Source organism: Prosopis cineraria, unplaced genomic scaffold (assembly GCF_029017545.1).
Source record: "Prosopis cineraria cultivar Desert tree isolate PC_DT_omini unplaced genomic scaffold, ASM2901754v1 PC3, whole genome shotgun sequence".
Lineage (NCBI taxonomy): Eukaryota > Viridiplantae > Streptophyta > Magnoliopsida > Fabales > Fabaceae > Prosopis > Prosopis cineraria.
Genome location: NW_026555334.1, coordinates 38,399,399 through 38,416,708, shown reverse-complemented (window position 1 = coordinate 38,416,708; position 17,310 = coordinate 38,399,399). Strand labels below are relative to the sequence as shown.

The following is a 17,310-nucleotide window of genomic DNA, read 5'->3' as shown; positions in this document are numbered from 1 at the left end:
CTTGGTTGGGTTAGACTCGACATGGACGGCTTTATCAATATTTATGGTGCTGCTTCATGTGGAGGCATTATCAGAGATGACAAGAGTAAATGGATTAAGGGATTCTTCAAAAACTTTGGTTATTACCTCACCACTACAGCAGAGTTATATACAATATTAGAAGGTCTCAAACTTTAATGGAATGACAAGCTCACAAAAAATTAATGTCCATTTTAATTCCCTGAAAGCATTATCACTCATTAACAACGAATGTTGTGACTCCCACCTCTCTCCGGGATTGTAAAAGACATTAGATATTTTTTTATGAGAGATTGAACTGTTTTTTTTATCATATTTATAGGGAAACAAACAATTGTGTTGGCTTTCTGGCTTACAAGACTCCTTATGAAGATTCTAATATTTTTATCTTTATCAACTTACCTTCTGGTTATATAAATCTCATAATATAATTAGACCTTCATTTTTTTTTGTATAATTTTTATTGTAATCTTATATTAAAAAAAAATAGAAAACCCATTGAAATCTCAATTGAGGTGAAGCCCACGACATACTATTAACCGTTTGTTTTTTTTAAAGTTTTATTTTCCTTTTGGTTTTTTATTTAAGTCAACTACGGCCTGCGCTCAGTCAGCCTTTTATTGAATTCGGCCACTAAAAATGGAAAATCTGCAGGACCCTCCTCAACGACGATCCTGTCGAGAACTCGGAGGGTTAGAACGGAGAGGAGTCTGAAGGACCTGTGACGACAATGGAGAGATTTTTGAAGGATTTCGAGCTGGAGCCCAAGAATCCATCCACCGAAGCCATGAGGAGATGGAGATCCGCCGTCTGGTTGGTCAAGAACCGCAGCAGAAGGTTCCGCATGGTAGCCGATCTCAACAAACGTTTTGAAGCCGAGAAGATGAAGCAGAAAATCCAGGTTTCAATCCATTTATCTGATATCTGATTTACACCGTTTGTTTGTTTGTTTTTTTGGCTGCTCAATATATAGACGCGCGCGCACCTTATCTGAGATTTATGATTGTCGTTTGGAAAAACATAACTTTCATCCCTGCATTATACCCATTCTGGTTATAGGTTCCAGTATTTTTTTTTTTTGAAAAAAAAGTGCTCATACTTTCTATTTTTTAAGGAAAAGCAAAATCCACTTTAAAGCGATTCTTTTCATTCCAGTGGCTTGAAGAAATGAAAGAAGAAGAAAACTAGAACTGTTTTTTTGTTGATTCAATCAGGAAAGAAGTACTAAAACTGTTTTTTGTTGATTCAATCACGAACTTAAACTAATTTTCTAATAAATCCCCTGATTTTGAGAACTGTAGTTTTTTGTTTATTATTATTATTATTATTTTTGGGCCAACCAGAGCTGAAGTTTTCCTTGACAAGGGGGTTATTTGATGTTGGTGAGAACTGAAGATTTCGATTTTGTGAAGATAGACTGATTTTATTCTGGCAATAAACGAATGATAGACTTTCCACGGCCAGAATGATTTTTGCGTACTGGTCTGGTCCTATCTTCTTCTGTGACCTTTGAGGGAATCAAAAGCCTTCGGCTCTCTGGCTCTTTCTTTGCCACACTTTTTTTTTTTTTTTGGATTTTTTCTCTCCTTCTGAGCAAATTCTTTGCCACTCTCCTTGGGAATTCATTGCGCTAATGGACTAGTGGTAATGCGACCCTCAGTCGGTGCGTAGTGCCCTCCTGCACGACTGACTTGATAAAAGTAAGACAAATTCTTAGATTGCGTTGTATTATTTGTGATCTTTTAAATAAAAACATAATATTTTTTAAATAAAAAATATTCTTTTTAAATATTATTAAATATAAATTAATTTTAACATTAATGATAGTAAAAGAAAATTAATATACATTTTCTTAGAAGATTATAAAAATAAAATTAATTAAAATAATATCACATGAAATTTTATTTTTATGATACCAATTTACCTAAGAATTTTTCAATAAATATTTTTTGTATATTTTTGAAATAAAATAAAATTTTAATTTCAAATGTATTAAATGGGGATGATCAACTCTACCTGTCAAAAGAACTTAACGGACTAACGAAGTTTAATATCCTCCGACGTAATAAAAAATGTATTTAATCCTGTTTAAGAAAGGTCAACTATCTTAAATTTTGGCGCATTTAAAGAATAATCAATTTTTATGAGATTTTGTCATATTAGTAGAGCTTTTCTATTTTTAGGGACTGTAGTATATTGTCATTTTACTTTTTATGTGTATTATATTTTTGTTAAAAATATATGATTCCTGTTATAAGCTTATTAAATATTATAAACAAAAATATACTTAAATTTGACCCTTACATCATATGCTGGTTCATTGTAAGCACTTAATTTTGATTGTTGACTGATCTGAAGTTTATTGAAATATTGGGAAAATTTAACTAGAATTGAATTTGCATATTTGTATGAAATCTAAAATTAATTTCAATACCCCCAATTAATTTCATATCACTCTTTACGAGATGTATTGTAGCTTCTTATATTAAAAATATACACCGGCATGTGATCTCTGATTGGTATTGATTATATTATTAATATTCGATATCATAAATCATGCATGCAAGTGTGTGGTCCCCTCCCACTCATTTATCTTGCCAATCCCCCCCATTTTTAATTGTTTTCGGCCTGAAGGATTTTTTTGTCCTGCCGGTTTTAGTCTTTTTTTATTTGTTTACATGCTGTCAGGAATCCGCATGGGGCTTTCTATTTTGAATTCCTATCTTATTAAAACCCAACTTGGGTTAACTACTTACACCAGGAATTGATGAATTGACCTCTTAACCTGTCCTTTCAAGAATTTTGGACAAGTTGAATTTTCTCCCGTTGTTGAGTCTGAGATAATATCGTCTTGAGATAAAAACAGAAAAAACAAGGAAACATGGTCCTAAAATGTCTTTAAATTATATAAATAATATTTTATTTTTTCAAAATATTAATTTTTTTAAAATTTTTAAAAACTTTTCTATCATTAAAGAATTAATATAAATAATTAAATTACCTTTATTTAAATATTAATTATCATTTACAAGTTTTATTTTAAGATTTATAACTTTTATTGTTAAAATTGCAAGAATTTAATAGCAAATTACAAGTTTGCATTTAAATTTTTATATTCTTCAAGTATTGTAAATATCAGTTGCTATTCACAAGTTTTGTTATAAGATTTATAACTTTTTTTTTTAAATCTCAAGAATTCAACAGTAATTTATAAGTTTGAATTAAAGGCCTTTGGTTATTTATATTAATTTCTTAACGGTATGAAAGTTTTTAGAGGTTTCAGGAGAATTATAGTATTTTGAGAGATTAAAATTTTATTTATATAATTCAAAAGGATTTTATCGTCATTTTTTCAAAAAAAAAAAGTCATGGTATATCGTTTTGGGACTTATGTATAAATGTTTTATGTACTTTTACTCATTCTATTAAAAAATATAAGGCATTTTAACTAAATCTCACCCTCAATAAAGTAGTTATCTACTTTTAAACCAACCTTATCTTTTTATATTTACTCTTATTAAATACTTTATAATAAAGATAAATTCATTATTAATAGGGGTACTTTTTAAAAAGTAATGATTACATCTTGAAAGATTTAAAAAATTTTATTTTTTGAATATACAACTCTTAAAAAAATATCTTATATTTTTAAATAGAGGGAGTATATTATTTTAATTGTTGGTGAAAAATTATATTCTATCGTTTAATAATAATTGAGTTGACATCATTCATGACATTACATTGTTAATTTTAGAGTTGGGTAGTTGGAGTGGGACAGATTCTCTTAGTTTTTTAGGGCTATTTAAATATTTAAATTATTAAATATTTTTTTATTTATTTTTTGTCCAATTTTAATTTTTAAAAATTGATATTTTCAATTTTTATTATATTTTAATATTATTTTATTACTAATAAGAAGTTTTGAATATTTGAGTTAAATTCATTTAGATTTAGATTTAACCTAATATTTAATATTATTTTATTAATAATAAAATTTTTTGGGCATTTGATGATTTAACTTAAATTTTTTGAATTTATTTGAACAATTTGAAGTAAAAAAAATAAACTTTTGGGCTTACCGCTTCTGGTTAATTTCTCATCCCATTTGCCTATGGTACACGTGTACCATGGAATGACGAGCCATGAGACTAAATTAAAGCACCAAATATAGCCGAACTATTAAAGCACCAAAATATAAAAGCCGAACATTTGATTCCAATAGCGACCTTGAACAATTTGAAGTAAAAAAAATAAACTTTTTGGGCTTACCGCTTCTGGTTAATTTCTCATCCCATTTGCCTATGGTACACGTGTACCATGGAATGACGAGCCATGAGACTAAATTAAAGCACGCAAATATAAAAGCCGAACATTTGATTCCAATAGCGACCACTGACGGCAGAGGAAACTTCTGCGAAATTTCGCTCACATGCCTTTGAAAATGAACTGCGTTTCTGTCTCCCCCCCCCCCCCCCCCCCCCCCAAGAGATAGATTTATATGGTGACGCGCTGTGGGTGCGACTTTTGCCGCCCTTAACTTTTTTCTTTTTTTTCCTTTGTACTTTTTTTTTCCTGTAGAACCAAAATGTAAGACCTTTTTCGTTTGCAGAACTTATGAGGTTGTTTAAAAATATTTTTTATTTTATTATTTTAAAAATTAATGTTTTGTAAAGCATATTTTAAAAAATAAAAAAATAATAAAAATATATATATTTTTTTCTCATTCTATCTTATTCTCCAGAATAATAATTTCAGAATACTTACAAGTTATTTTTATTTTTTTATTTTTTAAAATAATATTTTATTTTTTAAAATAATTTGAAATACATTATCAAACACATTTTTTATTTTTTATTTTAAAAAATAAAAAATTATTTTCAGAATAAGTTACCAAACAAGCTTTACTTTCTTCTCTTTGTTCTTTTTTCCCACATGATTTTCTTGTGAAAACCAAACTGTGTGTTGGTCTTGTCGGATAGTGGGCTGGGGGTCCCTTCTAAGCTCAGGATTATGAATTAGCTTGAAGGTTGAAAAAATTTCCCCAAAGAAAAGGGGGTCATGTAAATTGTAGCTCATGGGATTGCATAAAAAATTAGGTAGGAAGTCTAATCTCTTTTATAAAAAAAAAATTGAGTTAAATAACTCATAATTTAGTCTGATTTAATGATAATCACTTATCTTTTTTTTTTTCTTTTATGAGAGACAATAATTTATTTCAATCTAATAAACTCAATTAAAAAATAATAAAAACACTTATAATCATAATAAATTCATAATAATTGCCAACAACAAAAAAATTTCAATTACAATCTAAGTGATTCAAATTATTAAATTATTAGCATGAGCATGTAATTGTGTGAAGACCTGACTTTTTAAATTATTAATATTCTTAATGTGTTATTATAAATAATTAGTAAATTAATTATAATCATATTAAATAAATTTAATAAGATTAGACTGGACTAAGTGGTTTAAATGCCCAGTCTTTTGTCCAGTCTAATATGAAGAAATAGTCTAGTTTTTTTAATTTTTTTAGTCCTAAAGGACAAGTTTTTAATAGGACAAGTTTTTAATGGGACTGAACAAGGCCGAACCTTTTAAGGTCAAATTGGGTTGACTAGGATTGGAGAATTTTTGTACAGCCCTAATAGCTCATATGAGTTAATCTTGATGGGTTAGGATTAACATGTTTAACTCATATTATTTTAAAAAAATTCAAAAAATTGTGAAAAAGGAAAATTTTGTGGATATAAATTATATGGGATATAACTTACTTAGCCGGCTTAATTCATATATTTGTACCAACATTATGAATTAACATTTTGGTGTATTTAAAATAAATCATGAAAGAATATTAAATTAAAACTCTTCATTTAGGTGTATATTTTTTAAAATTTATAAAAAGATAAATAGGTTAGTGGGGTACCCTGTTTAACCATCAACCCTCAAGAGTTGGGTTGGATTGGATTGGCAGTTTTTTAACTCATAAAAATGAATTAAACTCAACTCAACTCATGTTTTCTCCCACCCACATAGGCAAAATTGTATAGTTTGGACCTAATTGTAGTCCCTTCACGTCTTTAGTCAGAGTGGTACATGCCATTTAGGACGATGGAGAGAGGTGGAGGGTTGGGCATCCAAAGCCAGTGGATAGAAATATTTGAAAGCGCATATTCCGTCCAAGGAAAGAGTCATCGGAGGGACCACTTTGTAATCCTAATCCTCTCCTTCTAATTGATCTATGACACGCATCCAGCTTTCTCAATGACTTGAACGCGGCCCAGACGCGTCTTGTTGGGTTGTGTATCAGACAGTGGCAGGTCTCATTGAATATGTTCGGTCCATTGTTGGTAAGAGTTTGCTTATTCGATTTTATTTTTTTATTAATCGGTTTGGTTAAATTCAATTTAAATTTGAATTTTTTATGAGTATTTTTCATAATCAATATATGTACATTTTGCTAATAATTTTAACTATTAGTTACAATTTTCAGCAAAAAATTTCTTGAGGACAAAATATTTTTTTTAATTAATTAGCTCATTTAACTATTAAAAACTAACATATTATCTGTAAAATTAATACTTGATTATAAATTTTAAAAAAATTATCAAAAACAACTATGGACAACATTTAGTTAATTGTAATAGGTTTTTTATTAGTGATTTACAAATAAATAAACTTTAGAAAGATAAAAAAAATTTATAGGAATTTATACAAATATATAAAATAAATATAATAAGATTTGATTTAGGTTTCAAGAGACAGAAACATGAACTGAATCAATTTGTTTTGCCCAAAGGAAAACCAAATCAAATCTTATTTATAATCGGTGTTGATTAGTTCATATTGGTTTGATGTAATCTGTTTGGGTCAGTTTTGAGTAGTGAAAATATTCCCTCTTCCTAGATTGAGTTTTTCTTTTTGGGCTAGTAGGTAGAGCTAGTTTTTGCTATATGCATATTCAATAAATTGAAAGGAAAAATGAAAGTATAGTATACAATATTGACTAAACAGGCAGGTCTTGCGCAATAGACCTAGAGACCCTATGTCTCTATACTTGGGGGATAATATTAATTTTGGTTAAGGCTTTCTTAATGCACTCCTGGGCAAAACACAACCACTTTAGGATCCTTAATCTCTTAATACAAACAAAATCAGGATCTCGAAGCTATATTGACACAATTCACTCTCATGGATCATTATCAAATTCTTTATGATACACAAGTCATCAAGGTAAGTATAGAGTGTACTTGAATCGTTGTATGATAAAAGTAGATATATTGAGTCAAGCTCTCAGCAGGGAAGGGAGAATTTAGAAGAGTGACATGAGGAAAACACACTAATTTTATTCCTTAGTTGATAGCGCTTATAGACTCTTCAAAAACTCAACAAAACTCTGCCTAACTTCACAACTTAAGTTCATTTTTATGTTGAAGGGAGGAGAAAGATGACGCACAAAGAGAATATTACATGTGATAGAAGGGACATATACCAACAATAGCTTTACTTTCCTATAAGTAGATTCATCAAAAAGCAAAAGCAAAAGCCACTTGTTATTAAAGGAAAGGATAGGATTCCTCTATCTCAGATGCTTGTAAATACATTCTTGATTAGATGATAGGTTTGAATACCTCTTTTCTTCTTTTTTAAAGTGCTATGCTGAGCATTCCTTTTCCCACTGTGCTTTTGTCATCTTGTTTGTTCGTACTGTTTTGGAGTAAGTAAAAGAGTTTTTTGGTTCTGAGATGGTGGGTCTTATGAACTGTGGAAGCTTGTTCTACCATGTAGTCTCCATGCTGCAAGGCAATGTCTACAACTCATTGTGGTAGATGAACTTCTGGGGTTGGAGGAACATATGGAATGATTGGTAAAAATGGGATTGGGCCAAGTGAAATACACTTAAGATTAGGATTGTACCTGTAAAGCTGTTTAGATCACATAAAAAAGTCTTTTAACTTGGGTAAAATTTTATTTTTATGTGACGGCCAATCAAGAGAGGATTTCCCCAAATAAGTCTGATTAGCAACATAAAGTTTCCCATGTCGATCTAAGTTATAGGGGTAATGGACAATGAAATGGGTAAATCTTTTACTTATGCAAAGGTATTTTCCATAAGTCAAAAGCTTTAATAACCTAGTAAAGTTATTTACGCCATTGGGATAATGGTGAAAACTATCCAAGGAAGTGCGAAAGTTAGTTCTTTCATTGTTTCTATCACATGGGCTGAGAGGGACCTTATGTACCACATGGCTTCTTTCGAGATGGGACCTTGAATATAGGGAACAACTAGATATGGAGTTTGGATATCAAAGTATTCAAGTTAAGGGTGGCTATAAGTCTCTCTTTAGCTTATTGGTGGACTTCATGAATAATGGGGATAGGAATTAGCAGGAAAGACTAATTTCTTGGGGATAATGGTAAGGATAAAAAAGGGAGGCGATGATAAGTGTTATGAGCGGATCTTTATCTGGGATCTGGTAAGGTAATCTGTAATGGTGTTATGGCTTTCCTTGACGTGTTGAGCTGTAAATTTATAGTGGGAGAACCGATCTTTTTATTGAAGGAGTTGAGCTATAGGGAGTACTTTTTTGTTCTAATTAAGAATTTTTGAAAATGAAAGCAAAATAGTAGAGGCTAAGATGATAGTTTGATTTCTCCATGAGAGTTCTTGAATTCTTCAATAGTATGACCAGAATAATGTTTTTTTTCCCATTTTCTTCTTCAATGAACATAGCTCCCCAAAAGTCAGCACTTGCATTAGCTTACAAAATTCTCTGTCCTCTATTAGGGATCTTGAGTGGTGGAGGATGTTGGGATATCTTCTTTAGATATTAAACAACTTTAGTTTGATAGATTCCCTAAGGTGGTGGACTTTTCCATAGTAGCCTAGCTAGTGTGATTAGACATATGAGGAATAAAGTCCTTGATGTAGTTCATGATTGCCAGAATTTGTTGAATTTGTGTCACAAATAAATCTTCACTTGGAAAATTCAATATTTTTTTAGCAATACATGCACTGGGCTAGTATTGTCTATCTTAGATGATCATTCCAAAAATTTTGTTTGAGCCTCACCTATGTGATCTTTACGAGCTGAAAGCATAATCCCGTAATTTTTAATTATCTTGAAAAATTGAGCCAGCAAGCCCTTATGTTTTTGTTCAGTTTTTGAAAATAGTAGTATATCATTAATGTAACCTAAGGTGCTATTAAGGATAAGCTTAAGGATGTGGATCATGGTTTTTTAGAGCAATGATGAGGCAGTCTTAAGTTTAAACGGCATGAATGTCCATGGGTATTGGGTATTGGGTATTAGGAATGTAGAAAATGGTCTTGTTCATTCTACTGAATCAATTCCTAGTTGCCAGAATCCTGCTTCAAGATCAAATTTTGAAAATGTTTTATCCTACTTTAGGTGTATTAACTAGGTGTTGATCTTGGGTAGAGAGAACTTATTATCTAGAAGAAAAGAATTAAGAAGCCTATAATCAATAACCAACCTTTTCTTTTCTCTTTGTTTTTCTAATCTTTTTTAACATAGAATGCCAAACAACATCATTCTGACTTGGTTGATTCTATAAGCCATTGGTTGAGTAAAGTTCCACATCTTGCCATGCTAGTGCAAGATTTTCTAGATTCATATTAGGATGAGATGTTTTTGTAGGATTAACATCTTCATTCTTCTTAAAGAAAGTTTAATAAAAAAAATCTTTATTTTTCCATAGAGAAAATGGATGCTAAAATTGATTGATGAGGGGGTATTTTATATAGATTTATATAGATTTTTCGTTCTTATTTTGACTAATTAATGTGTGAATTGAAAAGAAAATAAGATAAAATGCTTCACTTAGAGATTTTAATATAGTTTTGTAATAAGGAGACAAAATAGCATAAAAAAGGCCCCAAAATGTGAAGTTCAGAGTCAAAGACTGAGGAATTAGGCCACAAATGACTCATCTGCATGCGGATGAAGTTGACAATGTGATTTTGCATGTCTCAAGTTCATCGGCCCATGGTCGAAAGCAGCATAGGCAAATTTTGTGTCTTTCTTCCATGCACGGATGTGGCTTAACAAAGCATTGCCACATGCAGAAGAAGAAAAATACGTAGAAGAAAATATATTTTAAATATCCTATATTCGATATCATCATATCTAATGAGATAAGATGTGATCAGGACAGATTTTATGCTTATGGTGGCCAAATTTATTATAAATAATCCTCCCAAAAGCCTCTCAAGACATTGAATCTCATATCTAAAGGCTAGGTGGCATATTACAAAGTCCAGTGGAATCTTCTAAGTTGAGAGTTTTCTCTCCTCTCTTCATCTTTAGATTCTGTTCATGTTTTCTATTTGAAATCATAGTTTTATCTCTGAGTTCTTGCTAGACTCCTAGTCAGGGTACAGAGTAGCCTAATTGGGATGAATTTGCTCTTTTATTTGGTTATTTTATTTTATTTTCGTTGAACATTAATTTTTGCCTATGAAAATTTATATTTGCTTTTATATTTATTTCTCTTGTTTTAATTACTCTTTATATAGACGACCTCTATATAGATTGTCTATAGGTAGTTTGATGAACTAAAAGGTGAAAAATTTACATAAACCTAAATAGATAGACATAAATAATTAAATTAGAAATAATTTAGAAGTTTGTGGTAGCTTATACCGTAATTTCATAATTTAGTTAGAGAGTAGAATTTAGTGAAAGTTAAATTTAACTCTAATTAAATACATCTTAAAGATAATTAAGACATCTTAGAAATGGTTGTCACTCTAAAAAAAGAAAAGATAATTAACTGATTAGAAAAATCAATTATAGTAGGTGAATCTTGATCCCTAACATTCGTTTGATTAGTTGATTCATCATGTTCATCGCTTTTATTATTTTCTTATTTATTTGCATTATTTAATTTAAATCTCATTTCAAAACTCTTTTTTGTTTCTTACATAACAAAAATCACTCTCTTCATCTGAGTTCAACTTCTGGAATATTTCGGGATTTATTATTACATCAATCTCATGCACTTGCAAGGCCGATCATTGATCATGACTTTCACAGCAAAATTGAAAGAGTCGATTTCTGATATCTTCATAACCTGGAGGAGCTTGTTGAGTCTCCAGGATACTTGAGATATTGGTATATTCTGCACTTGGTACGCACAATAAAATTGAATGGATTAAAAAAAAATGATATGGAAAGAGTAGTTTTGTAATTTGAAATTATTTTTTTGTACCCTCAAATATAAAAAAAGAAGTCTAAAGTGTAATTTTAGTCCTCTAACTTGATACAAGATTTCAATTTGGTCCTTTAATTTTAAAAAGTATCTTTTTCAGTCCTTTAATCTTAATATCGTTAGTTTCAAATGATTATTTTTTGAACCAATCATTGGTATTTTAAAAAAATTAAACTTAATATGTCAACATTTGAGAATGATTTGTCAATTTTTAAAAGTTTAATGTATAAATTTTTTGTGATGAAACTACCAGTGTTAGGATTAAAGCACTAAAAATATACGTTGTAAAATTAAGGGATCAAAATGAAACCTTATATAAAATTAAAAGACTAAATGTATATTATAACTCAAAAAAATAGTTACTATTAAGTTATACTAGCAGGAGTATACTGAATATTATGTCTGTGTGTGTGTGATAGAAAAAGAAATGTTTTTTCTCCCATTGCGACTACCAAGCACTCCCTTTGATAATAAAATCGACACATGTTCCAAATTTTATATTCAAGAACATTTGAAGCTTTTAACAAATGTATTTGATCTTAAAAAAATTACCCATAATTTTTAATTATGACTTTTGTCAGGGAAGTTATGTAATGGCACTGGACATGATGAAAAGCTCATTTACTTCGACTTAAGGATATTATTGGTGGCGTAATTATGTATGTTCGAATGCCACGGTCTGTGCTTTGAGTTTTGAGTCCTTGATCCTCCTTAAGCACTTGCTGTAGGAATAGCCGTTAATTGTCCCTTACAAATTTTTCATGTTGAGGTTGTCATTACAATTTTTACTTTACGATCCCTATTTGCTGCATCAGGAAACAATTCGGATTGCTCTTTATGTTCAAAAGGCGGCATTGCATTTTATTGATGGTATTTAGCTCTAATCTCTTGATAGTTACACATTCGTATTGTCACAATGTTTTAAAACTAATTATATTCATATGGCTTTCTTGTGCAGCAGGAGTTCGAGTTGACTACAGTCTATCAGATGAGGCAAGAGAAGCTGGTTTTGGTATTAATCCAGATGACATTGCCTCCATTGTTCGTAGCCATGATTACAAGAAATTGAGAATGATTGGAGGAGTTAAAGGGGCTGCATCGAAATTATCTATCTCCTCCACGGATAAAGGTGTCAATAAAAACAGTATAAATACCAGGCAACAGATTTATGGGTTCAACCGTTATACAGAGAAGCCTACTAAAACCTTCCTGTTGTTTGTGTGGGAAGCATTGCATGACTTAACGCTTATCATTCTTATGGTTTGTGCTTTAGTGTCTATAAGTGTAGGGATTGCTACCGAAGGGTGGCCGAAGGGGGTGTATGATGGTCTGGGGATCATACTTAGTGTATTCTTGGTAGTCATTGTTACTGCTGTTAGTGACTACAAGCAATCGCTGCAGTTCAGGGATTTGGACAGGGAGAAGAAAAAGATCTTTGTTCAGGTAACCAGGGATGGGAAAAGGGAGAAGATATCAATTTATGATCTGGTAGTGGGAGATATTGTCCATTTGTCAACTGGGGATCAAGTTCCAGCTGATGGGATTTTCATATGGGGATACAGCTTGCTGATCGATGAGTCAAGTTTGTCAGGTGAGAGCGAACCAGTAAATGTAAATGAAGAAAAACCTTTCCTTCTTTCAGGAACAAAAGTGCAAGATGGTCAAGGGAAGATGTTAGTTACAACTGTTGGCATGAGGACTGAATGGGGAAAGTTGATGGAAACCATAAATGAGGGTGGAGAGGATGAGACCCCATTGCAAGTGAAATTGAATGGAGTCGCTACAATTATTGGTAAGATTGGTTTGGCTTTTGCTGTAGTAACGTTTCTGGTGTTGACAGTAAGGTTTGTGGTGGAAAAGGCACTGCACGGTGAGTTTACTACTTGGTCTTCGAATGATGCAATGAAGATGCTGGACTACTTTGCTATTGCCGTTACCATAATAGTTGTTGCAGTTCCTGAAGGATTGCCACTGGCGGTAACTCTCAGCCTTGCTTTTGCAATGAAAAAATTAATGAATGAAAGGGCACTTGTGAGGCATCTTGCAGCATGTGAGACAATGGGTTCATCCAGTTGCATTTGCACAGATAAGACGGGGACGCTGACCACTAATCACATGGTGGTTGATAAAATATGGCTATGTGACAAATCCATGGAAATGAAAGGTAAAGAGAGTGGAGATAAATTGAAAATGGAGGTATCTGAAGAAGTTCTGAGCATCCTTTTCCAAGCTATATTTCAAAATACTTCTGCTGAAGTAGTTAAAGATAAGGATGGAAAGAATAAAATATTGGGAACACCGACAGAATCTGCATTATTGGAATTTGGCTTGTTTCTGGGTGGCAATTTTGGTGCTCAGCGCAAAAAGTACGAGATTGTTAAGATTGAGCCTTTCAATTCAGTCAGGAAGAAGATGTCTGTCCTTGTGCGTCTTCCTGATGGACGCATACGAGCTTTCTGTAAAGGTGCATCAGAAATAATATTAAGAATGTGTGACAAAATTATTGATTCTGATGGAAATCCAGTTGATCTTCCTGAAGATCGAGCAAAGAATGTCTCTGATGTGATAAATGGTTTTGCCTCTGAAGCGTTGAGAACTCTTTGTTTGGCTGTCAAAGATATAAATGATACCCAAGGGGAGACTAGTATCCCTGATGACGGCTATACACTGATAGCCATTGTAGGAATCAAGGATCCTGTGCGCCCTGGGGTCAAAGAAGCTGTTCAAACTTGTTTAGCAGCTGGAATAACAGTACGTATGGTCACTGGTGATAATATACATACAGCCAAGGCTATAGCTAAAGAATGTGGTATACTTACTGACGGTGTTGCCATTGAAGGACCAGAATTTCGAAACCTGTCTCTTGAGCAAATGAGGGAGACCATACCCAGAATTCAGGTTCTAATGTCATTGTAAATTTTAACTTTCAACTCTGTTTTGGGAAACGCCTGTCTTCTTACTTTCTTAATATGGTCACAGGTAATGGCACGATCCTTACCGCTTGACAAACATACCCTAGTTACGCATTTGCGGAATATGTTTGGTGAGGTTGTTGCTGTTACAGGCGATGGAACCAATGACGCGCCTGCACTGCATGAGTCGGACATTGGACTTGCCATGGGCATAGCTGGAACTGAGGTATTGTGTCTCTAATACTTTTTTGACTTTGGTGATTCTGACAGTTAGGTATAACTGCTCGCTTGATTTTGTATACTAATCTTGTTCTATACATAAAATGTAATCGTGTATTATAAATTACATTCCATAGAGTTCACAAATTCAAAATTGAGATCCTCCAGTTGTAAGAATGGACCGCCTATTATGGGGTTCCTGTATTAGCTTTATTCCAGCGACAGAGAAGTAAAAAATCAGTTTTTTTTTTTTTTGGAGGGGAGGGGGTGGGGTTGGGTTAGGCGATGCGCTTTCCCCTGGAAAAACATACATCAAGCCTTTTCAAGGACATCGTTACCTTTTTTAACTCTTCGAACCTTCAAAATCTTGTTACCATTTTGCAATGTATGACTTTTGGTATTGGCGCCCCAATTACTGGCTCTTTATAATACACGATTAAATTAACAAGCTTATCCGATTTAGAACTAGGTATTACGTATCATTTTATTTGTGCCTGTGTGATCTTCAATATGATCATCAAATATTATATTTTCTTTTGGAATTATGCCGTTCACAGGTTGCTAAAGAAAATGCTGATGTCATTATAATGGATGATAACTTCTCAACTATTGTCAATGTGGCGAGATGGGGACGAGCAGTGTACATAAATATTCAGAAATTTGTACAGTTTCAGTTAACAGTCAATGTGGTTGCTCTGGTGATCAACTTCTTTTCTGCATGCTTCACAGGTTTCTTGGTTTCTGAATATTTGTTTCCCATCTATCGCCATTGAAACTTTCGAAGAACATGGATAATGGCTTTCTCGTTTACTTTCAGGATCTGCTCCTCTAACAGCTGTACAGTTGCTTTGGGTCAACTTGATTATGGACACCCTGGGTGCACTTGCCCTGGCCACAGAACCTCCTAATGATGAGCTCATGAAAAGGCCTCCTGTTGGTAGAGGAGCAAGCTTTATCACCAAAGCCATGTGGAGAAATATCATGGGTCAAAGTATATATCAACTGATCGTCCTGGCAATTCTCACTTTTGATGGGAAAAACCTTCTGAGACTCAATGGTCCAGATGCAACCAGGGTCCTGAACACGTTGATATTCAACTCCTTTGTCTTTTGCCAGGTATAGCTTATGATTGATCTATTGAATTAAACTTCCTCATGTGCACTTTACCGTTTTTCTCATTGTTTCTCTGCTTGTTCTGTCAGGTTTTTAATGAGATCAACAGCCGAGACATGGAAAAGATAAACATATTGAGAGGCATGTTTGACAGCTGGATATTTTTAGCCGTAATTTTTTCCACAGTGGCATTTCAAGCAGTCATCGTTGAGTTCTTGGGAACATTTGCCAACACTGTACCTCTGAACCGGCAATTATGGTTACTGAGTGTGTTGATTGGAGCAGTGGGCTTGCCCATAGGGGCTATCCTGAAGTGCATTCCAGTTGAAAGAGATGCTCCAAAGCACCACGATGGCTATGACGCATTGCCATCTGGTCCTGACTTGGCTTAAACCGTTCGTGGGGTATTCCGTTCTATGGGCAAAGGTGTCTGCCAGCGACCTTTTTGCTTGCATTTTATTTTTGGGAAAAACGATCTCTCCAGATAGTTGAACTTTCGATAGCGCATACGGCTAACTCAATAATGTCTGACTTGAAGGAAAATTGTGTTGCTCCAGTTAAATTCCTAACACAGAGAGACAGTATTGTATTTTTATGAAGCTTCCTTCGCCACGATTGCTTCTATGTATGTTCTCTGCATCCGTTAGTTCGCGATGTGACGGTTAATGTCAATTTTGCCACATGGATCCTGGACAAGAATTGTTTTCTGCTTGTGACCTGATGATAGGAACCAACGTCCCTTAGTATATTCTAGGAAGAGACGTGGCAATCTTATGTAATATTTTATATTTTATTGCTTTTATTAAGTATTTTATGTTAGTTATCTGTTGTTATTGTCAATTTCTAATGCATAAGGTTGGGTAGTTATATATATACATATATATATATATATATATTTTTTTTTTTTCTTGTTATAGATAGCCTTTCTTGTAACTCTTGGCAATATGAATGAAGTATTATTCAGATATATTTGGAGATTCTCTTATTTTTAGTATTAAATTCTGGTTCTAGAAGATTACTCTCAACTTCTTCCTAATTCTTTCTCTCTTTCTCTATCAACATTTACTTATTCTCATCAAGATTCTACCATTTTGGTATCAAAGCCATTCTTTCTAGTCTTGTGGGAACTTGGTTGCCATATGCAATTCCACATACAACAATGAACCCCTTCTCTCGAATCTCAGTCCAGAATCATCTCATAATACCAATAGCCCTCTTGTTGATCAATTTGCGCACCAATTATCTACAATCATTTCCAAATTAGATCGTTTGGATGTGGAGATGACTTAATTAAAACGTGCCAAATCAAACCCATTGGCAACAGAAGGTAGTAGTAGCTCTCCCAATGAAGATTCTGCAGAGTATGAAGAGCAAGAAAACTCATGGTGGAGGAAAAACCCAACCAAGCGTCCCCATTCCAAGGTGGAATTTCCTAAGTTTGAAGGAGGGGACCCACGTGGGTGGTTCATGAAGGCAGAAAAATATTTTCGTTACTATCAAACTCTAGAAGAACTTGATGTTGCAGCCATGAGTTTGGAAGGTGATGCATTAGATATTTGCACGTGGATGACCTCTGGATGTACTATTAGGTACTGGGATGAATTAATCCAAATTTTTCAAGATCATTTTGGACCAGCAGATTTTCAAAATCAGATGTTTATTTATGTAACATTAAACAGACCGGTATTGCACATGAATATCGACAAGAATTTGCTAAGAGGTCAGCACGGGTCCGTGGATGGCCAAAACACTGTTTATTGGGAGTATTTATTAATGGTTTACAAGATGAACTGCAGGCGGATGTTAAAATTCA

General features: G+C 33.0%; 1 protein-coding gene across 2 annotated transcripts; it reads left to right on the top strand.

Annotated features, from left to right (window-relative positions):
* The first annotated feature begins 626 nt into the window (after nucleotides 1-626).
* LOC129307141 (calcium-transporting ATPase 4, plasma membrane-type-like) lies at nucleotides 627-16,337 on the top strand. Of its 2 annotated transcripts, none has more exons than XM_054948023.1 (7): nucleotides 627-919; nucleotides 12,069-12,123; nucleotides 12,215-14,151; nucleotides 14,233-14,391; nucleotides 14,942-15,113; nucleotides 15,202-15,500; nucleotides 15,587-16,337. In XM_054948023.1, the coding sequence occupies exons 1-7, from the start codon at nucleotides 749-751 to the stop codon at nucleotides 15,887-15,889; spliced, it is 3,096 nt and encodes a 1,031-aa protein (XP_054803998.1). In that variant the 5' UTR covers nucleotides 627-748; the 3' UTR covers nucleotides 15,890-16,337. The 2 variants fall into 2 exon arrangements, with proteins under 2 accessions (XP_054803998.1, XP_054803997.1); XM_054948022.1 differs by having other exon boundaries at nucleotides 12,212-14,151.
* Nucleotides 16,338-17,310: the final 973 nt, after the last annotated feature.